Genomic DNA, 27,936 nt, shown 5'->3' with positions numbered 1-27,936 from the left:
TCGTCGGACCACTGTCTCGTCCGGAGTACAGTGCCAGTTGCACGGTACTCACGACCTCGTTTCGCGGGCTGTCGTCGCGTGTGGCACTACAAGTCAGCAGATTGGGATGGGATGCGGTCCTTCTTTGCATCTTACCCATGGGGGCGAGTTTGTTTCTCGATGGATGATCCGAGCGTTGTTGCTGACTCTGTCGCCGATGTGGTGCTTCAGGGTATGGAACTTTTCATTCCATATTCTGCGGTGCCCATTGGTGGCAAGTCCCAGCCCTGGTTTGGTCGCCTCTGTAAGACGGCTTCACGCCGAAAATGGGAACGCTACCAAGACTGGGCTAACGCATCGGCGTCTCGTGATACAAACACCAGCACATTCAGAAAGGAATATAACTCTGCCTCCAGGTCCTTCAAAAACGTGATAGCTGAGGCGAAGTCGAAGTACATTGGCAGAATTGGCGAGAGACTGGTGCGCTTCCCATCAGGAACACGTGCGTTCTGGTCTCTCGCTAAGGCTGTCCTAGGGAATTTCTGTCAGCCTTCTTTTCCGTCTTTGCACAGGGACGGTGAGTCATTGGCCCATACCGCGAAGGAGAAGGCCGATCTTTTAGGGTCTCTCTTCGCGTCGAACTCGACTCTGGATGACCAAGGAAAGTCACCTCCATCAATCCCGCGATGTGATACGACGATGCCGGAGGTTAAATTTCGGCAAAGTGCAGTTCGGAAAGCACTTCTTTCCTTGGACATTCACAAGTCGAGTGGACCCGATGGCATCCCTCCAATCGTGCTACGGACATGTGCTCCCGAGTTGGCACCGGTCTTAACGCGTCTTTTCCGGCAATCCTACGCATTAGGCGTCGTCCCGAACTCCTGGAAGACTGCTTTGGTGCATCCGATCCCTAAAAAAGGCAACCGCTCAGATCCGTCCAATTATAGGCCTATAGCCATAACCTCCTTGCTCTCCAAGATAATGGAGTCCCTTATTAACTGCCAGCTCCTGCGGTACCTAGAGGAGAATCAGCTGATTAGTGACCGCCAGTACGGTTTCCGTCGGGGTCGCTCAGCCGGTGATCTTCTAGTTTACCTTACTCACAGGTGGGCTGAAGCAGTTGAGAGCAAGGGGGAGGCATTAGCAGCCAGCTTGGACATAGCGAAGGCCTTCGATCGCGTATGGCACAAAGCGCTTCTTTCGAAGCTTCCTTCTTATGGGCTTCCCGGGAAATTATGCAATTGGATTACCAGCTTTTTGGCAGATCGGAGCATCAAGGTCGTTGTCGACGGTGCATGCTCTGACTTAAAATTCGTCAATGCTGGTGTTCCACAAGGCTGCGTCCTATCACCCACTCTGTTTCTTCTGCATATCAATGATTTGTTGCAAATCGGGAACATTCATTGCTATGCAGACGACAGTACCGTTGACACCTTATACACCGGCCGCGCTAATATTTCTCGGGAAAACGTCGAAGAAAACCGGAACAAACTTGTGTCTGAAATCGAGTCTTCGTTAAACGAAGTCTCGAACTGGGGCCGGCTAAATTTAGTCCATTTCAACCCCAAAAAGACGCAAGTTTGCGCGTTAACCGCTAAAAAAACACCATTTGTCGTATCTCCACGATTTGAGAACATCCCGATAGCCGCTACAGGTAGTATCGGAATACTTGGCGTTGATATTTCGAGCCTCGTTCAGTTCCGCGGTCAATTGGAAGGCAAAGCCAAATTGGCTTCAAAGAAGCTCGGTGTGCTCAGCAAGGCGAGACAGTACTTCACGTCGGCCCATCGCCTAAAACTTTACAAGGCGCAAATTCGGCCTCACATGGAGTACTGCTCTCACCTCTGGGCGGGTGCTCCCCAGTACCAGCTCCTTCCATTTGACCGCATCCAACGTAGAGCGGCTCGAATTATCGACGATCAAGCCCTTTCCGATCTCCTTGATCCTTTGGCTTTGCGTAGAGATGTTGGATCACTCTGCATCTTCTACCGAATTTTTCACGGGGAATGTTCCGAGGAATTGTTCGGATTAATCCCGGCTGCTGAATTTCACCTTCGGACATCTCGTCAAAATTCTAAGTTTCACCCGCACCATCTTGATGTCCGAAAATCCACAACAGCGCGATTTCTTAGACATTTTCTGCCTCGCACAACCACTCTGTGGAACCAGCTGTCGCCGGCGGTTTTTCCGAACCGATACGACATGGGAACCTTCAAGAAAAGAGCCTACTCCTTTCTCAAAGGCCGGCAACGCACCTGCAAGCCCCCTGGTGTTGCAGATGTCCATGGGCGGTGGTAGTCACTTTCCATCAGGTGAGCCTCCTGCTCGTTTGCCACCTATTCCATAAAAAAAAAAAAAAAAAAAAAAACTAGACCTCATCATTTTCAACACCGATTTAGAGTCAATGTGTGGGCAGGAATTGTAAATTCCACTTTCCTAGGCCCTGTGTTTTTGGAGCGACTCAATGGAGAAACATACCTGCGTTTTCTCACTGAAACACTACCAGATTTAGAGGAAGATATACCCCTCGCTGATTTACGTGTTATGTATTATCAACCAGCGCATAATGCTCGCGAAGTCCGGAATTTTTTAAATAACAATTTTCCTGGTCGATGGATTGGCCGCGGCCCGCTAGGTCGCCGGATATCATGCCATTAGATTTTTATTTATGGGGACACGTCAAAACATTGATGTATAGTGAACGTGAAATCACAAGCCGTGAAATGTTATTGGAGAAAATCACTTGGGCTTTCGACCAGATTAAGTCAAACTCACAAGTGCTATCGAGAGTGAATGAACAATTAATTTTTAGGTGTGGATTATGTGTAGGTTGTGAAGGTGATTACATAGAACAATATGTGCGGGATACATACAGACATCCCCGGGATTTAACCCTTAGAGGTACCATAGAATAAAATTTAAATCAAAATAAACATCATTGTATGGGTTCACCCATACATTAACATAATTTCATTGTATGTTTCACATTCCTAAGCAAATATAAAATCAAGCAAGTCAGTATCAATTAAGCGTTCAAACAGACAAGTCGTTCTCATTGCCTAAACGCGATACTCACAAACTAGCTGGTCTCCATAAAACTATCAATTCTAAATGGTGTGTGGTTCCAAACCCATACAATCATTTTATTATATTTTTGTTTTATTTTTAATTTGTTAAAACAAAATCAATAAGCTAAGACTTAAGTTTGTCTTTTAACTTGAGAAGAATCTTTATACCCAGATCCTAATTCCATCATGAAATCAGTTTAACAGAGTTAAGATCATTTAAATAAAACTAGTTATACCGGATTTGAATCGCGTATATTAATTATTTTTGGCATCCCGACGTTTCGAGCACTTTACAGCGTTCGTGGTCACGGGTAGACTAAAATTTCTTTCTTAAGAAATTGGCATTTCGTTGGATTTAATTTTAAATTTACTTTTCCAAGTCTCTCAAATACATCAATTAAATTTCTGTTATGGATATCCAAATTTCTACCAAAAACAATTAAATCATCTAAATATATAAAGCATTTTTCAAACGTAAGTCCAGACATAGCTACTGACATAACTCTACTAAATGCACTTGGTGAAATTTTGAGACCCATAGGAAGTCGCTTCATTTGGTATTGACCTAAATTAGTACACAATGCTGTGTATTTACGATCTTCTTGCTTAAGGGGAACTTGATAATATCCAGAATTTAAATCTAAATGGGAAAAATATATAGAACCTGAAAGTGAATCTAAAATTTCAGTAATATTTGGAAGTGGGAACCTACCTTTGATTATCACTCTTTTAACCTGCTAGATTGTACAGTTATATATTTTAATATTTAATAATCAACTGTAAAATTAATTCATTGAGTGCAGTGTTCTAAGTGTATAATATTTTGGTGTTGTGCTCGTCAGCTGACAGTTCGCAGGTAACGAACTCAACTTTAAATAGTTTGGAGTCATTCTCATCCCTTTGTTTGTTTATTATAAACGGCTTGGCTGTTCCCACATACACAAAAGTTAATTAAATATCACACTTCCAACGTTAAGCGTTTATATTGTTATTTTACCAATATGATGACCCGTAGTATCAAGGCGCGTCAGGCGGAGGAACAACTCCAGCTGACCCTCCAGGAACTAAAGGTGTCTAGAATACAGTGTGATCAGTTACTAAAAGAAAGGGATGACAGTGAACAAGAGTTTTTGCAGATTATTAATAAAAACAAAGACTTGAAACTTGAATTGTCCAACTTGCATTCACAATATATGGACTTACAAGAACAAAATGATAATCTGCAACAAATAGTCAATGGGTTTGACAACTGCAGAGATGAGTATGAGAAAGCCCTCATACTCACTCAACAATTTAAAAACAAATTACACAAGGCCGAACAATATATATTACAGTTAGAAAGAGATAATTTGAACCAAAAGGCCACCGAAACCCAGTGTCTATTTGATGAACAGGTGGGTAAAGCACCTACTTTAGTGTCTCAAGTCACCAACAATAATGACATTTCAACAATAGATCTGACTGGTGATGACACGGTGACTTACCAATCAGTTATGTGTTAAAAAAAATGAAAAAAAAATGTTAAAGAAATATTAAAGAATAAACAGGTATATAAAAAAACACAAAGGTTATTAAAATTGAAAAACCAGCACATAAATTAAAAAAAATGTATAATGAAAGAAATGCACTTAGAACAAGGTTAAATGTTTACTCTAAAGAAGTAACACAAATAAGGCAGAATTATGAGGCTGACATTAAAACTCTGCAGGATGAGATCTGCTTCTTACACGGGTCTTTAAATACTGTAACAATAAAATATGAAACAGCTCAAAAGGAGATCTCAGGCCATATTGCTGCCATGAACGATCTCCTGGAGATGAGCAGATACAACTCAGAACGCTTTGACTCACTGTCAAAGTACTGTGTTTGTGATTGTCAATTGCCTCCACGGGATTGTTCAGGACTAAATACTGATGTTATGTCCCCGGCTGTGCTTGCTGTAACTGATGTCAGTCCCATTCCCCACAAAACACCTTATATTTCTTCCAGGAGCTATACTAAAATATACTGTGATGAAATAGGAAGAAATATGGGTGTTTTACTAAATAATTTATGTAAAGGACAATTAGTTACTAATTATTGCATGCCAGGTGCATCCTTTTCTCGAATTGTTGATAGAATTTTAAATAGTACTCATTGTCCTAACACCACTTTAATAATATTAATTGGGAGAAGGGGAAATGTAAATAAAAAGAATCTAGAAAGATATTTTACTGAATTACTTAATTTAAATGTTACAAAAGTGATACTTTTTACATTTCCTTATATAAATCAATTGCCACAGGAAAATACTATTAGACATAAATTAAATATTTCATTGTATACAATGTGTCATAATAATTATGTAAATATTGATAACAATAATTCAAAAATTAATTTAATTGACATAAATAATATATTGAAATTTAAATTATGTATTTTGACTAATGATAGGTATAACCTATCAAATTACTATAAGAGACAAATAGCAAATCTGCTATATTATTATATTTTTACAAAACCAACCAATTTCTTGGTTGACCAGACCACTGCTTCTATTGAGCAGTGCAATAAAACATTAAAAAGTAATAGTTTGGAATGTGTTCCAAATAATTTAAATTGAATCTTAAGACAATAGAGGTAGTCTCTGGCTCAAGTTGTATTAATTTACCTAATAGTAATTCATCGGATAAATTCCTAAATTTTAATATTACAAATAAACAAAATAATAATAATAGTAAACTTGTAAACCTGGTGCACCAAAACATTCAAGGAATGCTAGGAAAAGATTTAGAGATTGAGTTATTCATAAACAGCAATGCCATTGATATTTTATGTTTAACAGAACACTGGCTTGTAAATTATCAGTTTATGTTTGTCCACTATTGGGACATAAAATTGATTTATGTTCGAGGATTGCAAAGGTTCACGCGCTTAATAAAACAACTTGTTCGTAAGAGACCAGAAGAGAGAATATAAAATAATAGTAATAATACTGCCAATAGGTGGCGGTAGGCGGCGCCGACATATTCCCCCCGCTTGAATCGCTCGCGTTCAAGGGTTTTCTTCAACTTCAAGCAGGGGACAGATGCGCGTGAAGGCCCTCCTCACAAGTCCCCGCGCTGTCAGGCATTCAGCGACGCGTGCCACGCCGTCAGGTCCCGGGAATAATCTCAACACCCGACCCATGTGCCAGTGCAGTGGAGCTGCGTTGTCGTCGGCGAGAATGACTAGATCCCCGACGCGTAGGTTGCCGCGACTGGTTCGCCATTTGGAGCGTTGCTGGAGCTCTCCGATGTAGTCACGCTGCCAACGACGCCAGAAGTGTTGCCGTATTTTTTCGATCCTGGCGTAGCGATCCAGGGAGGTGAAATTCTTCTCCTCCAGGGATGGTGCAGGCAGTGCAGTTAGTGGCCGGCCAATCAAAAAGTGTCCTGGGGATAGAGGAAGAAGGTCGTGAGGGGATGAAGAAAGAGGGTATAGAGGACGACTATTTAAGATCGCCTCAACCTGCGTAAACAAAGTACACAACTCCTCAAATGTCAAATTTGCATGCCCCATGACGCGTTTCACGTGGAACTTGGCGGATTTAATGCCCGCTTCGGCAAGTCCAGCGAAGTGAGGAGCGTAGGCAGGAATAAATGTAAATTTTATATTTTCGTCGACGGCAAAGTCAGATAGAACTGGGTTAGTTTTAAAGAATTCTGTAACCTCCTTGGCGGCAGCTACAAAATTGCGCCCGTTATCGGAATATATTTCCGCTGGCTTGCCTCTACGAGATACAAATCGTCTTAGCGCTGACAAAAAGGCATCCTTGGATAGTTCGCTGACCGCTTCCAAGTGTACACATTTGTAACGAAAACAGACAAATAAGCACATGTAGCACTTAGAAGCGGTTGCGCCGCGACCCTTTCTATTCAGTATCGAAAATGGACCCGCGAAATCTACTGCGACGGTGTGAAATGGGAAGGCTGGCATCACACGTTGAGAAGGTAGGTTCCCCATGATGGGAACAAGCGTGCGCGCCTGATGGCGCCGACACACGACACAGCTACGCACGGTACGTCTGGCTAAGTTCCTTCCCCCCACTGGCCAAAGAACTTCACGTATGGCAAATAGTAACGCCTGCGGCCCAGTGTGTAATTGACGCGTGTGCTCGTAACGAAAGTACAATAGTGTTAAACGATGCTTTCCGTCGAGTATTATGGGATGTTTTTTATCGTACTCGTATTTTGACGAATCGAGTCTACTCTCATCACCTGATTGTTATCTAAAAATGGGCTTAAAGACACAATATTGCTTTTAGGGCTGATAGGCTGTCCCTTTAATAGGCAAGCGTATTCCTTTGTAAACGATTGCTGCTGACTAATTATAGCTAACTTCGTAAAAGAATTATTTAATTCTGATAGTGATAAATCGCCTGTGAGTTTAGAGTTAGCAATTTTACTGTTATGAACAAATCTCAAAATGTATGCAAAACAACGTTTTAATCGTAAAAAATTAGAAAAATTATCAAATTGAATGAAATCTGTTTCAATAATTGCTGAGTGTGATTTTAATTCTGGTAAATCGTGTTCAATATTTTGATTTTTAAGTGTAGGCCACTGAGATTCGTCCAGACTTAGGAACTCTGGTCCTGACCACCATAGTTCAGAATTTTTTAAATGAGAAGCGTCAACCCCCCTGGAAATTAAATCTGCAGGATTTAATTTAGTAGGTACATGCCGCCAAGACGAACTAAGCGTATTTTCGCATATGTCGACAACCCTATTAGCGACAAACATTTTTAATTTATTGGGAATGCTATTGAGCCAACCTAATACGACACTCGAGTCGGTCCAATGTATACACCGCGCAATAGGTAAGCGAAGTGACTCGAGACACGCCTTGCAAAGTTTGGCGGCTAATTGCGCTGCGCACAGCTCGAGCCGCGGTATAGTGGTAGGCTTGACTGGCGCGACCTTTGACTTCGCACACAGAAGCCGTACGTTGATGTTGCCGCATGCGTCGATCGTGCGTAGGTATATACATGCGCCGTATACGCTGATTGAGCTATCGCAAAAAGAATGCATTTCGGTAGTCATAGGATCATCACACGAAACGTACCTGGGTATTTTAATTGAAAATAAAATGTCGAGAGCTGATTGTATGCGCTTCCACTCGTTATAATATTTATTAGGAATAGGTTCGTCCCATTCTAGCTTATGAATCCACAATTTTTGAATAAGTATTTTTGATTGTATAGTAGACGGAGAAAGTAAACCTAGTGGATCAAATATTTTAAAAGTTTTGGAGATTATTTCGTGTTTAGTAATTGTTTGACCTACATTTTGTGGAATTTCGCATGAAAAATGTAAACAATCGGATTTAGGATCCCACCCTAAGGTGCTCGTAGAATTGCTAAGACTTAAATGGTCGTGTAAATTAATACTAGTGTTTTGAAATATAGTAGGTAAATTCGAACGAAATTTACGTAAATTGAAGCAGCCAGCGCTTAAAGCTGCTTGAACAGATTTTAAAATATACAGAAGTTGATTTTCTGTATCTGCGCCTGTGATAAGGTCATCGTAATAAAAATCACGCTGAATTATTGTTTTTTTAGCTGCGTCCGTACACTCTTCACCTAACTGATGTAAACACCTCGTACTTAAGAAGCTAGCGCTCGCAAAGCCGTAGGTAACGGTATTTAATTGGTAGATTTTTAGCGGCTGTGACTCATCGTCCCTCCATAAAATTAATTGTAGGTTTCGATCGCTTTCGTTAAGCGATATTTATCGATACATTTTCTCAATGTCTCCCGTGAGAACATACTTACGTAAACGAAACCTAATTAAGATGGAAAATATTGAATCTTGTATAGTAGGCCCTATTATCTGCAAGTCATTGACCGATACGCCTGATGTTGTGGGAGCCGACGCGTCGAATACTACGCGCAGCTTAGTGGACTCGCTGTTTTCTCGAAATACCGCGTGATGGCAAAGATAATAACTTGGATGTAGTCTAGGGGAGTGTAGTTCGGAACAATGACCTAAATTAATATATTCCTTTATAAAAGAACTGTATTCGTATTTTAACTCAGGTTGTTTTCTAAATCGTCTTTCTAAATTATAAAATCGTTTCTTAGCTAAGGTTAAGGAATCTCCTAAGCAATCTGGTGACTCCTTAAGAGGAAGTCGAACACTAAAACGACCTGACGTTAGCCGCTCAGTGTGAGCGACAAAAAGTTGCTTGCATAGTCTTTCGTTGTCACTTAACAGTGACCGCTGTGGTAAATCTTCTAAATCCCAAAATTTAGAAATTTGTTTGTCTAACAACTCACCTTCATTAGATGAAAAATTGCAATTGGTTTGCTTAGGATCACAATTCAATGAAATAGGACCGGAAATAATCCAGCCGAACTGTGAACTACATAAAAATGGTTTGTTTATGCCTAGGGAGCTGTGCTCTTTGCCTATAACTGCCCAGAATATATCGGCACCGAGTAGTGCATCTACCGGTGCGGGGTTATAGAAATTAGGGTCGGCAAGTTTGATATGAGAAGGTAAATCGAAGTGTTTTGGATTAATGTACGACTTTGGTATGCTACCCGTTAGTCCGGGCATAATAAAACACGTTAGTGTAATATTAAAGTCGCTCTGTAACGATTTTAATGAGACACTGCATCGTTCGTTGATGTTGTTTGTTGTCATGTTCCCTATACCCACGACCTTGATATCAGTCGGTGTAGAAGTTAAACCTAACTTTTGTTTTAAAGACGACGTTAAAAAACTCGACTGACTGCCACTATCCAAAAGTGCGCGAATAGTCATGGCCTTTGAGTTGACAGGGTTGATTACGTCAATCATGACAGTAGATAGCATGACTTGTGTGTATGGCTGCCTAGAAAGGTGAACGTTTAGTTCGTCTTGAGCAGTCTGAACTATGGAATGTTGACTTGCTGACGATTCTACAACCTTAGGTATATGCAGAAGCGTGTTGTGTCGCTCGCGACATGGCCCTAAAGTGCAGTTAAATGAGTTATGACCTTTTCTGAGACAATTCACGCATAGCTTAAGGTTTTGAGCTGCAGCTAACCTTAATTCGGGAGATTTAGCTAAGAATGAAGGACAAGTGTAAATAAAATGATTGCCCTTGCATAACAAACATCTATTTTGTTTAATAGTATTGTTGGGAGGCAGCGTTGTACACGAAAACGACTTATGGTACTTCGTGATATTTTTATTATAGTTTGATGTACTACTTGTTTGGTTTGGAAGTGCTAACTGACGCTTGTTTGTTTTTATCGTAATTGTACGATTCTAAAACATCAGCGCGGTCTTTTAGGAACCCTGTGAATTGTTCTAATGTAGGGAATTCTACTAACGTTTTGCGATGTTCCTCCCACTTCATCCGTGTATGATTGTCTAATTTTAATCTAACTAAATAAATTATACATGCATCCCAATGATCTGTGGGCTGACCAAGACTCGATAACGCACGTAAGTTTTTACCTACATGGTCAACAAGCGAACGCAAAGAGTGTTCCGATTCGCGAGTCAATTGTTCGATACCAAATAGCGCATTCATGTGAATATCCAATAATTGACCCTTATTATCGTAACGCTCGCATAATAAACTCCACGCTTTGTCGTAGTTAGCTTCACAAACTTCGAGATTGGTGATGACACGCGCCGCGTCACCTTCTAGGTACGAATTTAAATAATGAAATTTGAAAATGGGGTTTATTTGAGCGTTATTGTGGATAAGAGACTTAAATGTATCCCGAAATCCGTCAAATTTAGCAATTTGAATTAACGGCAACTTAACGCCCACGCAATGAGGTTGAGAACTACCACTTTGCGCATCTTCAAATGACCCTGATTGGGAATATTTGGAGATTATAACTTGAGCAGTAGCCATGGAAATTTCGAAATCGTTCTCAATCTCCTCGCGTATGTCCAACTCGACCTCTAACGAATCTGCACTTAAATATTCTATCTGATTTTGCACGTCGTTAAATTCACTAGCCAAAGATTCTAATTTGCTTAATTTTAATTTTAAGGCGCCTATTTCAATATTGTTCAAACTAGATTGTTTCGTAAGAACTTGTATGTAATTTTTGAACTTAGTTAAACGCCCTTTAACACTGCTACGCTTAATAATTAAATCTTTTAAAGAGGACATGATTTAAAACTTCAAACTGTAATGAAATAATAATAAAATATCTACATACGCTCTGTCTTCGCTGTACTTTACCGTCCGCGCGCTTGCTGCCAAACCTATTCACACAGTAGCTCCTAGCCGTGCTAATGAGCGCACGCGCAGTCGCTCGCTCCGGAACGCTGAAATATTCGGCGTATTTGCTAAATATTTGCGTATGTTAAAATCTGCAACGGTTTGTATATAGGTTGCGGATGATTTTAAATTAATGATTCGAAGTGAAATATGAAATCAAGATGAAATGATGTGAAAATAAAGTGAATGGTGAAATTGTTTAAAATAAATTGTAGAAATAACGGATTAAAATACTGTGATTGAATGAATTGTGCTTGAAAAATATATAAAGTTATTATGTTAATGCAAATACGTTTGTTAAATGAATGAGGTGACAATGAAAATTGAACCGTCAAAATTGAATTTGACGGTTATGAATTGAAAACGTCAAGTTGATTGCCAAATTAATAGTTGAAATATGGATGAGATGGATGGAAAATGATTCGTTTTAATGAAAAAAATCGTTGTGTGGATGGAAATATGATTGATTAAATGGATGATTATGTGGATGGATGTTTGAATAAATGATTGTGTTTATGGGATTGGACACTTACCTGATGATGTGGCCTGCACGGATTAGGTTCCTGCGTGGCCAATCTTCTGTAGCTAGGATAGGTGCTCCCGATAGCGTCGTGCCTGGATGCTGCGAGCGGTGTTGGCCCCGGCGATGGCTACGGCGGATCCTCTCTGGTACTGAAACTTCTTGAGCGCGTCCTGTCACGGTCGCCACTTTTTATGTCCACTATTGGGACATAAAATTGATTTATGTTCGAGGATTGCAAAGGTTCACGCGATTAATAAAACAACTTGTTCGTAAGAGACCAGAAGAGAGAATATTTTATTTTAACTAAAAATGAAGGAGGATTATGAGTGAGTGAGTGATTGAAATGACTGGTTGAATGACTGGTTGAATGATTGGTTGAATGGCTGGTTGAATGACTGGTTGAATGGCTGGTTGAATGGGCGTTGAGTGGGAGTGCTGCGGGCTCCTGCCAATAGGTGGCGGTAGGCGGCGCCGACAATGTTTAACTTCAGTGGTCACCAGATGGCTAGTCTGTTCAGTAGAAAAAAAGCTATACGCGGTGGCTCATTAATACTTATTAATAAAAATTTAAAATTTAAAGACCGTAAGGATGTTGTCCGCGGTTAGGAAACTAAAACTAAAATGTTGTGATATAGGCTTCAATGGTAACAATAACTCAATATTTTTTAAAGACCACCTCACTAGTCTAAATAAAGCCTTATTGCAATCTGTGAAGAAAGCGGCAAAAGAAAAAATTATGAGTTCGTGTGGGTCAAAAACTGCAGTATTATGGCCCGGCGTTCTAACACAAGTCCGGTTTTGCATTTCGTGAAGTCTAGTGATTTAGAAAAAATTGTATAAGTAGCTTTGTTTGTCTATCTCAAATATTTTATATTGTTTTATATATGTTAATAATTCTGTTTTTGGAATCAAGTATTTTGAGCTCAACTATGGGACGTCAAATTATTTTATGTTACTATTTTGGACACGATTTTGGACATAAAAATTATTGATTTTAATAATTAACACATACCTAAATACGCTCTCTCCTGCGAATATATTTATAAAAATTAGTAACATGATATTTATTCTTTGTGTTTACAGTGATTAAAAATTATTCAATTTTATATCAAAATGTACGCGGCTTACGTACTAAAACTAATTCCTTTTTCAGGAAAATAATAAATGTTGATTATGATATTGTTTGTTTAAGCGAAACATGGCTTTGTGAGGGTATTTTTAGTGAAGAACTTTTTGATTCTAGATATTCAGTGTATCGACATGACCGTAACTATGATAAGCTCGGTAATAGTATAGATGGTGGCGTTTTAATTGCAGTGAAGTCTGACATATCGGTTCGTTCATCATTATCAATTGTGGTTAAAATCATGCAGCCGAGATAATTAAGGTCTCTATCGCACTTGACTTAGAACCCATATCAAAACGATTTCATGTTTATTGTTGTTATTTCCCTCATGGCAGTTACCATAGTGAATGTCTTTGTGATTCTTTTGAACTTATTTCGAATGAAGTATTATTGTATCCTGATGATATTTATTTAGTAGTTGGTGATTTTAACATATCTAATGCTGTTTGGGATAGAGTTGGAAAATTTATAAATCTACGTAATTTTAATGATAACGACCCAGGTATTGATTCCATATTTAATTTTTTAAACTTTACTGATTTAAAGCAGTTTAACTGTGTTCCTAATGTTAACGGACGATACTTAGATCTAGTAATTTGTAACACACATTGTACAGTATGCCCAAGTGACTTTTATCTCGTTAATGAAGACGCTCACCACCCGACACTTAATATTAAATTAAATCTTTCCAATACTACCCAAAACTTTTCAGTTCCTCGTAAAATTCGCTTATTTCAAAAAGCCACGAACGAAATCAATAACATTATAGCCAGAACCGATTGGTATGACTTATTGAGCGCTTGTAATGTTTCCGATGCCGTTGATATGTTTTATGAAACTATTAATTCTATAATATCTCAACATGTTTCAACAAAAGTTATGAAAGGCGATAAACATTTCCCCTTTTGGTATTCTCGCGGATTAATCAAAATTATTCGTAACAAATTGCACTTTCATAGGCGATGGAAGATCTATGGCCGATCATCAGACTACGACACGTTCAGTCTTTTACGGGATCGTCAAAAACAAGTGCAAATTGATTGTTATGATACATACATATATCAATCGGAGATAAAAATTAATAAAAACAGTAAGTTTTTCTGGACTTTTGTTAAGTCGAAAAAGGCTGCTGCTGGTATACCTGATCATATGTTCTTTCGGAATGAGGTGGGTAATGATGGTGACAAAATATGTCAGTTATTTAATGACTATTTTAAGTCGGTTTATGCAGAGCCTGTTACCAGCTTTGGCTCCCCCGGAATAACATCGAGTAATCATGCCTCTTGCTGCAGTAATTTGTCGATTGGTTTTGTTACACTGAGTACTAACATCATTAAGATATATTTGAAAACGTTACAAATAGACAAGGGAGCTGAGATGGCCCAGTGGTTAGAACGCGTGCATCTTAACCGATGATTGCGGGTTCAAACCCAGGCAAGCACCACTATATATATGTGCTTAATTGTGTTTATAATTCATCTCGTGCTCGGCGGTGAAGGAAAACATCGTGAGGAAACCTGCATGTGTCTAATTTCATCGAAATTCTGCCACATGTGCATTCCACCAACCCGCATTGGAACGGCGTGGTGGAATACGTTCCAAACCCTCTCCTTAATGGAAGAGGAGGCCTTATCTCAGCAGTGGGAAATTTACGGGCTGTTACTTTACTTTACTTTACTTTTAGACAAGGGTTCGGGGCCGGATGGGTTGCCGCCTATTTTTTTGAAATCATGTTATGAATCTTTGGCTTATCCACTTCTAATATTATTTTCTAAATCGTTAAGTTCTGGAATTATGCCCGACGCTTGGAAGCGCTCTTATGTTGTACCAATATATAAGTCTGGTGACAAGCATAATCTAACTAATTACATAATAGCACTAAATCCCTCTCCCACCGTTGCTGAATCATTATTAAAAAATAATGTGAAAGAATGTAATATAAGTTTTAAATTTAATACAGTAGGTGTAAATGACATCATAAGTTCTTTCAGATCGCTAGATGTTAAAAAAACTGCCGATCTGTGGGGGATCTCTGTTAAGGTAGTCAATTCAATAATTGATGTAATCGCACCCTACCTTGTCAATATATTCAATAATTGTGTTCTTAGTGGCGTGTTTCCTGACCTTATGAAACATAGTAAAGTAATACCAATATTTAAGTCAGGTAGTACATCAGACCCCAATAACTATAGACCCATCTCTGTACTACCAACTCTTAGCAAGATCTTTGAAAAGTTATTACTAAATCAAATGCTAGTAAATTTTAACAAGCACAACTTGCTACACAAGAAACAATTTGGATTTACAAGGGGTCGCTCGACAACTGACGCTGGTGTTGAGCTCATAAAAAATATCTACAGGGCCTGGGAGGAGTCACAGGATGCCTTGGGGATTTTTTGTGATTTATCTAAGGCCTTTGATTGTGTGCAACACGAAACCTTGGTCAGGAAGCTACGACATTATGGAGTCAGGGACACTGCACTCAATCTTCTGATTTCGTATCTGAGCAATCGAATTCAGAGGGTTGATGTAAATGGAAAGAGATCTCCCGGGGCTCAGGTCACTGTGGGGGTCCCTCAAGGATCAATTCTTGGTCCATTTCTCTTCCTTGTTTATATAAATGACCTACCACATCTCTTAGGTGATAAACTCGAGATAGTATTGTTTGCTGACGATACTTCTTTAATTTTTAAAATAAAAAGACGTCTTTTAATGTATGACGATGTGAACAATGCTCTCTCGGAAATAGTACATTGGTTTAGTGTCAATAATTTAATGTTAAATAGTAAAAAGACAAAATGTATTAAATTCACTACTCCCAATGTAAGATGTGTCAAAGCGAATGTACTTTTAAACGGGGAAGCATTAGATGTATTAGAGTCAACAGAGTTCCTTGGTATGTCAATTGACTCTAAGCTCCAATGGGGGCCCCATATAAGTAAATTGGCAAATAGACTCAGCTCTGCAGCCTATCCGGTAAAAAAGATTAGATTTTTGACTGATGTGGATACAGCTCGCCTTGTGTATTTTAGCTATTTCCACAGTATTATGTCGTATGGCATCCTACTCTGGGGTAATGCAGCTGACATTAATGCTATTTTTGTACTGCAGAAGAGGGCTATTCGTGCAATTTATAACCTGGGCCCAAAAGATTCGTTAAGATGTAAATTTAAAGAAATTAAAATAATGACTGTCGCTTCTCAATTTCTTTTTGATAATGTTATGTATGTACGCAAAAATATAAATGATTTTCCCAAAAATTGTGACGTACATTCCATTAATACTAGGAACAAGAATAAACTTGTTACGCCTTGTACCCGATTGCACAGGGTTAGTAACTCTTTTTTGGGGCAATGTATACGTTTTTACAACAGGATCCCAGAAAACGTTCAACAATATTTAATTATATATTCAAAAGAATCGTTAAAGAGCGTTTGTGTGCTAAAGGATATTACAGCACTAATGACTTTCTAGTTGACTGCACACCTTGGGAATGAGATGATCGCCTCCAGGCTGTTTCAAATAACAAGAATATGTTTATTGTTGTAAATTATAAATTGATATTATAAAAAAAAAAAAATCCCGCTGAGTTTCTTTCGCCGGTTCTTCTCAGGTCTGAGGTATTTATTATATTCCGAACCGGTGGTAGATTATCGACAATCAATAAGAAAGTGTAAACACTTCTATTTTGAATAAAGGTTTTTGACTTTGACTTTGACTATCATCTTGAATATTATCATTTAATTTTCTGTAGTCTACAACCAAACGCCACTTTTTTTCTCCTGCTTTATCATTTTTTTAGGGACTAGTAATATTGGACTAGACCAATCACTTTTAGATTCTTCTATTATATAGTCTTTAAGCATATTTTCAATTTGTTTTTGAACTTCAGCTTTCAAAAATTGAGGTATTCTATAGGGTTTATATATATATATTTTTTATTTATTTAAAATGCTTTATTGCACAACACATGGAAAAAAAAGGGGAAATATAAAACATAAAATAAGTACATGGTGCGCAAAGGCGGTCTTATCGCTAATAGCGATCTCTCACAGACAACCTTTGGTGATAGGAGCTTAGAACGAAAACAGGTAAGTGAAGAAAATATATGAAAAAATGAGGAATACTTTTCCTCATTTTTTCATATATTTTATATAATAATATTATATAATAATTTAATATAATAATATTTATACTAAGGCATAGTAATAAACTATACATAACTACATACCAATAATACATACATAGAAATATAATATATATCAAAATATACATACATATATACATAAATATAAACTACATATTATTACATACTTGCATACATTATTTAGATATGGATAGGTAATAGTTTCTCAAACGATGCTTAAATATTGCCAAGGATTTAGACTGCCGTATATCAGTGGGTAGTGCATTCTAGAGTTTGACGGTTTTCACGGTGAAAGAGTTGCTGTAGGTTTGTGTCCGACTGCAGGGTGTGACAAGTTTGTTGTCCTCACTAGAACGCAGGTTGTGTGTGCTATCAAACCCAAGAAATTTGAAGCGTTCTTTAAGGTAAGGTGGTGTATGCTCAACATATAAAATAGCATAGAGAAGAGATAAGGCGTGCAAGTTTCTTCGAAGCCTGATTGGCAGCCACTTTAACTGAGACCGATACTGCGAAACGTGATCATACTTACGCAGGCCAAATATGAATCTAATGGCCAAATTTTGCAGCCGTTCTAATTTATTCAGAAGGTCTTCAGTTAAATCAATGTAGCAGGCGTCGGCATAATCTAATATTGGAAAAAGAAGTGCATTGGCTAAGCTGATCTTAGCCTTAATGGGTAGTAGATTTTTCCATCGCCTTAAAAAACCAATGATGGCATACATCTTACGACTCATTTCTGCAACCTGAGGTACCCAGGATAAGGAAGCATCCAGAAGTAGTCCAAGATTTCTAACAGTTTCTTGCAGCGGTAGCGTGTGGCCATCAAGCATGATTGGAGATAGGATTTTGTCTTTGACCCTCGACAGAAGCTTAGGACTGCCAAAAACAGCTACTTGCGACTTCCTTGGATTCAGTTGGAGACCGTAAGATCTACACCATTCACTGATCTTTACCAAATCATTATTCAAAGTTGCAACAGCCTCGTCGATACCGTCCAAGGGAGCGGTAACATATATTTGAAGATCATCAGCATATAGATGATAGGATGAAGAGATAAGTATAGAGAGAGTATTAATGAAAATAGAAAAGAGAAGAGGAGAGAGTACACCACCTTGCGGGACACCGGAAGGGATATCTAAAAAAGGTGAAGACCTACTGTTTGCCGTTATGCATTGCTGTCGATTGAATAGGTAACCAATCAACAGCAATAGAACCTATGTTTAGAGATTCAAGGATTGCCAAGCATATGTCATAGTCGATAGTATTAAAAGCATTCGAAAAGTCAAGAAGAGCTAGCTATAGTTACGCATTTGTTGTCAATTCCGTTACGTATATCGTCACATACTTTGGTGAGAGCTGTAACTGTACTATGGCCTTTTCTAAACCCAGATTGGAAAGGGCAGAGGATTTTATTTATAGAGAGGAATTGGCTTAGTTGAGAATGGACTACACATTCTAGCACCTTCGAGAGAAAAGGAAGCACAGATATAGGTCTAAAATGAGAAGGTAAGAAGGGATTAGAAACTTTAGGAATAGGAATCACTAGAGCTTTGCGCCAAATAGAAGGGAAAGTACCAGTTGACAGGGAGTAATTAAATATATGACATAAAATAGGTAATTTTTTTTTTGCGGGTAGGCGTGAAATAAGTAAATGCGTTAACTGTTGCTCCGATTTTAATATTCTTAAAAATTACAATTTTTGTGTATATTTATATATAAATGTACCTGTGAACTATATTTACCTACCAGCTATTTAAACTATATTTGTGTAGAACTGTAAAATCATCATCACCTTTTTGGCACTATGGAGTCAATAAAACATACACTGGACGAGCTCACTCAAATTTTTAATGCCAGAATGAATGACTTCCAGCGTGAATTGAAAGGGAGTATCCCTGCTGCGAGCCCCACTTCAAACATAAACTCACAATTCCACTCCTTTCGTACATTTGTGCTCACTGCCCTAGAAAATCTACACCTACAAGTGGAATTCCTCTCTAAGCAGCAAGATGATTTGGAGATGCGCACCTGGAAAAAGATTCTTCTACTGCATGGAGTCCCGGAGGAACATAAAGAAGACTCGGCTGCTTGTGTTGCTCAATTGTTAAATAAACACCTCGCTCTTACACAACTTACATCTAGTGACTTTTCTCTCTGCCATAGTCTGGGTAATCCGGAAAAGGGCAAGTCGCGAGCAATTCTCATTAAGTTTAAGGAGTTCTCCCTCAGAAACCAGGTGTGGACATCAAAATCTAATTTGAAGGGCACTGGCGTAACTATATCCGAGTTTCTAACGAAGAGACGAAATAAGATCTTCGTAACAGCTCGCCAACGCTTCGGAGTCGCAAAATGCTGGACTCGTGATGGTGTCATTTTTGTCCTGGGCGCGGATGGAACAAGACACCGTTTGTCAAGCATGCCTGATCTAGATGCAGTCCCCAGCTCCAATGCCAGCACTTCCGATGCTTACGTCATGTCTCCGAATGAAGATGTCTCTAAACCTTCGAAGCCAACCATAACGAAAACCAAAAGGACTATGAAGAAATAGCCGACTCCTTTATTTTCCGCCAGGTCGCTTTAATTATTGTATATATTCTTATCACTTTTCTGCGCGTTATTTTGCTGTAGGTATTGTTCTTTTCTATCGAGTTCTCCATTCATTTTAACGTAATTAACTTTAGTTTCTTTATTATTTTGGATATGGTTTTACCTACTTTTTATTTATACCTTATTATATTTACATTTCTAAGGTAATACTTTCGACTGAATACTGATTATTGACAGTGACGGTTTGACATTATAGTTGCGTTCAGAATTACTTTTTTGTGGAGTGAGAGCCTACAGCAAAAAAAGGGGTCCGAAATTTTAACTGAATAGATATTGTTTTACTTTATTAATTTGTTAGAGTTAATGTTAATAGATAACATATTTTAGTTGTATTATTTTTTAACTAAGCTATCGTTGTTTTTTTTTCTGGTCTATGCAAAATGTATCGTATGTTTAATTTTTGTACAGTACAGCTGGAAGGTAGTCTATGATATTTCTATTTTTGATAACTTAATTTAGTTATTATTTTTATTAAGATTTTTGTTTTGTATTAATTTTTTATTTTTTAATTTATTTATTTTTATATTTACTTTTATATTTGTAATTATATTTAAATATTTATTATGTCGTCTCACAGCAGTATACAAAGTGACCTTTATATGTCTCTGTCGTCGTCTGACGAAATGTCCGGTGAAGAAAGTTTCCACAGTACATCTCCTCCTTCATCCATTGATATGGATAACATTAGAAAAATTTTAATGTTATCCATATCAATGCTCAAAGTGTTCCGGCTCATTATCCTGATATGCTTGCTTCTTTTGACTGCCGTAATATTCATGCTATTCTTATTTCCGAATCGTGGTTGAAACCATGTCTTCCTTCGACATCCTATTCATTACCTGGCTTTCAATTAATTCGAAATGACCGTGTCGGCAGGAGGGGTGGTGGAGTTGCGATCTACTTACGCTCATATATTCCTTATAATGTAATCAGTTCGTCTGCTCAACCTCCTCTACCCGATGCGGGTGAACATTTGCTTATTGAAGTCAGTCTTGCTTATTCTAAAATTCTTCTTGGTGTATTCTACAACCCCTCCTCTCTTATTAATTATTACCCTAGTTTTGAAAATTTGCTAGATAATTTTGTTAGAGAAGTTTGTTAATTACAGCCACTCAATTTTAATGGGAGATTTTAATACATGTTTACTTAAAGGTGACGCTAATAGTAAAAAGCTATTAACAATTACCGAATCCTGCAATCTACATGTTTTACCCCTCACAGCTACCCACTTTTCTCCCGGCTGTACCCCCTCGCTCCTTGATCTCATTATGGTCTCATCTCCTGATTTAGTTTCTAAGCATGGTCAGTGTTCTACCGATGCATTTTCCTACCATGACTTAATTTTTCTCTCTTATAAAATATGTCCTCCCAAAGCAAAATCAAGAACGCTTCTGCTACGTAATTTTGGAGGAATGGATGTAAATCGTCTACGCGAGGATGCTTGTCAATTGGATTGGTCTGCGGTTATAGCTGCTGATTCTATTGACAAGAAGGTACCTTCAATAGTTTGCTTGTAGGGTTATACGATGTACATGCACCTATAAGACCTGTTAGAATGAAACATCTCCCTGCACCGTGGTTGACGGAAGATCTAAAGAAGCTCATTGAAAAGAAAAATCGAGCTAAACTGAAATATAAAATTAATAATTCTGACCTCAATCGCGATAAATACAAGAAGGCACGAAATCACTGTAATACATCATGTAGAGATGCTCAACGACGCTATACTCACAGATCTGTCGAAAACGGCGACACCGCAAAAACTTGGAAATTTCTTGAAAAACTTGGAGTTGGTAAATCTCGTAATACCCCGATAAATATAGATACCGAACTCTTGATTAAACATTTCTCTTCCTCTTCTACAACAGCAAATTTTGATAAAGATTCTACGCTGAATTTTCTTTCATCATTACCAACTTCTAACTGCCCTCCGTTTACCTTCTCCTCTTTCACTGAATGTGATGTTAAAAGGAACATACTGTCTGTGTCCTCGAATGCCGTTGGTACTGACTGCATAAGCCGTAACATGATCATACCCATCCTAGATATTATTATCCATATCTTAGTCCATATTCTTAATTACTCCATCACTTGTAATAAATTCCCGGATACATGGAAAAATGCCCTTATTATCCCAATCCCGAAGAAGTCCAATGCAACCAACTATTGTGATTTCCGACCGATTTCCATCCTACCATTCCTATCTAAAGTCCTTGAAAAGCTAGTATTCCACCAATTGAACCTCTTCCTTAATCAACACTCACTTCTTAATCCTTTACAATCCGGCTTCCGTGCAGGTCATAGTACGGTCTCTGCTCTCATTAAAGTTACTGACGATATTCGGTTAGCCATGGACAACAAACAAATCACTATTTTAACACTTTTAGATTTTAGCAACGCATTCAACTGCGTTGATCACGATGTTTTACTGAGTTTGTTAAGCTAAGGAGCTTAACAAACAAAGGTAACATATCTCCATCAGTGATTGAGTGGTTTCTGAGTTACCTCAAAGGCCGTCGACAACGTATACGCCTTAATGAGACGTTTTCCTCATGGTGTAATGTCCAGGCAGGGGTACCTCAAGGTGGCGTCTTATCTCCCTTGCTCTTTGCTATTTTCATTAATTCCATTTCCCAATATATTTCTTCCTCCTACCATATGTATGCAGATGATATTCAAATTAATCGCCACACTACGCTTGAAAATCTTCACATTGCGATTGAGGGCATAAATTACGACTTACAGAAAATTCACCAATGGAGTAAACTGTACGGACTTGCTATAAACCCCGGGAAATCACATGTCATCATTATTGGTAGTCCGGGCATGGTCTCTAAGGTTAATTACGCTGATATACCGTCTGTTGAGTACAATGGTACCTGTTTACCTTACTGTTCCGTTGTGAAAAATCTAGGGGTGTATTTAGACCAAACATTATCTTGGTCAGATCACTTGAAAGAACTGAGCAGAAGAACCTACGCTTCACTGAACTCGCTACGACGGCTTCGATCCCTTCTACCAATTCCTACCAAAATTATGTTAGCAAATTCTCTCCTTTTACCTATTCTTGATTATGCTGATGCAAGCTATACTAATCTGACCGAGGACCAACTCAATAAGCTTGAGCGACTTCAAAATCTCGCCATCCGGTTCATATTCTGCCTTCGCAAATATGACCACATTTCTGTATTTCGTTCGAAGCTCAAGTGGCTCCCTATTCGTTTTCGCCGGAACTTGCATATTTTGTCTTTTCTGTACTGTGGGTTATTTAATTTAAGGGCTCCTTCTTATTTAAAGGAGAAGTTTCAATTTCTAGGCGATCCTTCTCTTTTGAGATCTTCCCGGAGTCTTACACTCAAAATACCGGTACATAAAACAAAATTCTACAGTGACTCTTTTACCGTTCAGGCAATTAAGTTGTGGAATAATTTACCATTAAATATAAAAAAATCCAAAACACTATTAATTTTCAAAAATTCCCTAAAGAAGTTTTATCTTGAATCTGCATAGAGACGATTTATATAAGTGCTTATTTATTAGTTTAGTTATAATTATTTATTAGTTTATAATATTGATATGTATATGTTTATATATGTATATGTGTGTGTGTGTATGTGTATGTATATATATTATATGTACATTGTATGAGTATTTACATGTAGATATTTGTATGCAATATATTATGTATATTACCGACTTAGCACCACCTACCCAACTTTCATACAACCTCTCTCCTTATTGGGTTGTCTGGAAGAAATGGCTACTTAGCCATAAGACCGCCCGTTATACTCTACAATATTATATATAATATTGTAACATATTATAATGTGTAACATGTGGTGTACAATGAAGTATAAATAAATAAATAAATAAAATAAAATATTGTTGAGGGTAAGGAGAATAAGTTTTCGACTTATTTCATCACAGCCAGTTGAGTCTGATTTAATACTAAGGATGTGCTTCCTTAACTCGCTAATGGTAACAGAGCTGAATTCGAAAGGAGGGTTATCAGGGATAGGCAGTGTATTAAGAAAGTTGATTGTATTAAGTTTGTCACACATATTTATAGAAGAAGAAGAAAGAAAGTGTCTGTTAAGATCATCAAGTTCGATATTAAAAGAAATGGTTTCCCGCTGACGACCGATTCCCAGCGATTTCAAAAACCGCCAAACCTTGGATGTACCGCTATTATCAATAGCAAATAGGGTTTTATATAGACTGGGCACAAGTATTGGGCTTTAGTGTAATTTTCTGTTCATAAATGTCTGTCGTTGATAGTCGGTCACCTGGCAAATGAAAAATATCTGCATATTTCCTACAAATACTACTAATAGATTTATTTTCTTCGGGATTTAAATTTAAGATAGAAGACAAAGTATCTGATCTTTTGACATTTGCTACATTTTTATTGAAACTATAAATATTATAATTATCCAAGGCATGAATCTCAGGCATAAATCTAGGTAAACGTATATTATCCTCACTAGCATTTAAAAATTTAATTGGTACCTTACTATCCTTTACTTCAACAATTGTTCTTCCTAAAAGCAATGCTTTACCTAACTCTTTCGCGCAAACCACTATATCACCTTTCAAACCTGATTCTACAGCTACATAGTGAATCGACTCACTTCGCGCAGGGATTAATAAATAATCCGAAGTTTAATCTGGTGTTTCATAAATTGGCATTAGACATTGTTTTCCATTTAAGTTACGACTCAAAGTATTACAATTCAACAATATATCGCAACCAAAATTGGCTAAAAAATCTAATCCAATAATGCCATCTACTTTTAAAGATAAATTGCTAAAAATATAAAATTTATGATGAAATGTTTAGTTTTCAGTGTTAAATATACGTGACTATGAGATTTCACGCAACCTCCTATTCCATTGACTTCAATATTACTTCTATAAATTGTAGTATTTTTCGGTAATATTTCGCTTTTTATAATTGACGAAGAAGCACCAGTATCTAATTAAAAATAATATTTATGTTTATTTAATTCAAAAATTACTATTTTATGCTTATTATTCAATGTAAAAATATAATCTTTAAATCCAAAAAAACTGATTTGTTTCCTGTTCTATTTTGTCTTTATTTATATTTTCACTATCTTCTTCCCCTTTGGATGACTTACTGAGTGCACGTATCTGTGATTGTGACTTGTGTTAAATTTGATATATTTATATACTAAAAACATAATAAATCCGAAAAATAAATAGGCGCGCATGACCAAACAGGAGGTACATATTCATTACTGCGCCTAGTACTTCTATGCACTACGCTTCGGAATAACAACTTATGAGTCCACGCCTACCACGCTACGAAGTATCTACAAGCGCAACGAGATTCTATCGTTTGCTTATACCGCTTCCGCAATCCTGTTGCCCTGGTACTTGGCCCTCCTCTTAAACGAAAAATACGAGGTATTATTTATATTTATTTATTTATTAACTTGAAAAATGACAATCGAACATTTTCCACCAGAGACACCTACTGCTATGCTACAGCATTCTCAATCCTCTCCAGATATAACTGTTGACCAGAATGTAACAACGAGATCACAGAGATTAAAGCGTAAGCAGGGACTGCAGATGACTTGGAATATTTTATAAAAAAAATTGAAAATATGTTCTCCACTTGGACAGCCACACAAGATGCTAAGTATGAATCACTACTGAGTACTATTAACACGATCAAAGATCAAAACTCACAAATTTCAACATCAATTGAATTTATGAGCCAAAAATATGATGAGTTAAAAAGTAAATATGACTCACTACTACAAGAAAAATTAGAAGTCAAAGCACAAATAAGAAATTTGGAGGAAAAGGTTGAATTACTGGAAAGAAGAAGTCGGGCCACCTGCTCAGAAATCCGAAATATTCCAAATTCAAAAACAGAAAAATCGCAGGAATTACATGATATTGTGAAATCACTTGGAGATGTACTCAAGGTCGACATCGATACTCAGAAAATTCGAAACATTCACAGGGGATATTCAAGGAATGAAACATCTAAACCCCTAATAGTGGAATTTTCAACGGTAAGCATGAAGGATAAAATATTGCCATCTGTAAAATAACTCACGAAGGACAATAACGGTGTCAGACTGAACACCAAGCATCTGGGCCTCGCTGGACCTCAAACAACAGTTTATGTATCAGACTTCCTTACACCAAGCATGAAAAGACTGCATTTCATGGCTAGAGATTTCGCTGCGCAAAATAATTACAAGTTCTGCTGGGCCACTCCAGGTAGTATATTTTTACGCAAAAAATAAATGAACCCTCAATTCGTTTAAAAAACGAACTAGATCTCAAACGCTTGCAAACTACCTAAGCGACGTGGTCATTAATGTTGTATCTTTTTATTTTAATTATTACTAACCTTATGTATATGTACACATTTCACACTCACACAGACATGTCACAAACACAATACTCATTCTACCTACTTAACACATTCACACAATACGGTCAATCGATATTAAAAATTAATACTATAGTAAGTAGATATACAGCTTTTATGTCTATGCTCATAATTAGTTTATTCAGTTATACTCGTACTCAACGCATAAGAGCTTACTGTGAGAATAACTTAAGATACACCATAAATCCACTAAATTGTATCTTAAATATTTTTTTTTCTGTTTTTTAAAGCACAATGCAGATTTACATAATATAAATAATATTGATATTTTTTAATTAACACACTTAGTATCTTGTGAACCAGAATATTGTAATACCTTAATTTCGACCCCTAATGCTTATCTTAAAATATTGCAACAAAACATCAGAAGCGTATATAAAAACTTTAATAGCCTAAATGTGTTACTATCGAGATTAAATCTCAACGGTGACATTATTATATTACCTGAATGCTGGCTTTCTAACGTCACAAATCTTCCAAATTTCCCGGGTTACACGAGCTTTAGTACTTCAGTTAACTACAATCAAAATGATGGTGTCATTGTAATTTTAAACAATAATATTGCTTTTAAAGTTGAGGAGCCCATTATGTTAGAGACAAATTGCCTAACGATAAGAATAAATGAAGATACGGTGATAATTGCTATATATAGACCTCCTAGTTTCCACCAGCTAGATAACTTAATCCAATCCCTACACAACTTGCTCAAGCAGCTCTCGTCTTATAAAAAATATATTATTATCGGGAGACAATAATATTAATATTGCTGAATTAACCCAGGACACTTCAAACTATCTTGAAGTCTTATCATTCTTTGGTTTAATTCCGGCATATTACAAACCTACTAAAATGAGAAGTTGCTTAAATCACACAATCGTTAAATCAAATCTACCCTCTTTTACATTTATTTTAAAAACAGCAATTACTGATCATGAGCCAATTTTGTTTTGTTTGAAGAAAAATACAAATAATATTAATAATAAAATAAAACACTCTTATAAATTAAATATTGAAACATTAAAAAATGATTGCAAGAACTTAGATTTAAGTGGTATATACGATATTAATAAAAATCCAGATCAGTGCATGCACATATTTATACATCTGCTACAAACTATTATTTTGAAAAATACTCTCATAAAAAAACTTCCACGAAGTAAAATCATAAAAAAAAACCCTAGATAACCTTAGGTTTGCTGAAATGTATAAGAACGAGGGATAGAATGCACTTCAAATTAAAGAAAGAAGTAAATAATGAGACTTTAAGAATAACATACAAACGTTACAGAAATTTCTGTAATCAAATTAAAAAAAAATGTAAACGGGACTACGAAAGAAACGAAATTAAAGCCGCTGGAAATAATAATAAAAAAATATGGAATGTAATACAAAATATTAATCACTTAAATAAAACGACAAACCCCCCATTTGAACTACTAAATATAAATAAAATACCCCTTGAAACGGTAAACTCAATAAATTCATTCTTTGCGAATATAGGTGTAGATCTGGCAACAAAAATAACCCTAAACCTTCCACCCGCATTACCCAGCGTCCATAATACAACAACCAAAAAAAGTTCATTTGTTCACCTAGATACTACTGAAGATGAAATACGGAGATATATCATCAACCTAAAAACAGACAGTGGTCCTGGCTGGGATGGTATCTCTTCTAAAGTACTCAAATGCTTAAATGAAGTTATTGTGACCCCACTGACCCACATATTTAATAGATGTTTATCCGAAGGTGTTCCCCATTTCGGAGACAGAAACATAGTATCAAACTATCGCCCTA

General features: G+C 37.2%; 1 protein-coding gene across 1 annotated transcript; it reads right to left on the bottom strand.

Moving 5' to 3' along the window:
* Positions 1-6,080: 6,080 nt before the first annotated feature.
* On the bottom strand, positions 6,081-7,031 carry LOC124542536. Its single transcript, XM_047120478.1, has one exon. It carries the CDS (start codon positions 7,029-7,031, stop codon positions 6,081-6,083), a length of 951 nt encoding a protein of 316 aa, XP_046976434.1.
* Positions 7,032-27,936: the final 20,905 nt, after the last annotated feature.

The sequence above is a fragment of the Vanessa cardui genome, chromosome W (genome assembly GCF_905220365.1).
Source record: "Vanessa cardui chromosome W, ilVanCard2.1, whole genome shotgun sequence".
In the NCBI taxonomy this organism is placed as follows: Eukaryota; Metazoa; Arthropoda; class Insecta; order Lepidoptera; family Nymphalidae; genus Vanessa; species Vanessa cardui.
This window is presented reverse-complemented; position numbering and strand designations above follow the sequence as displayed.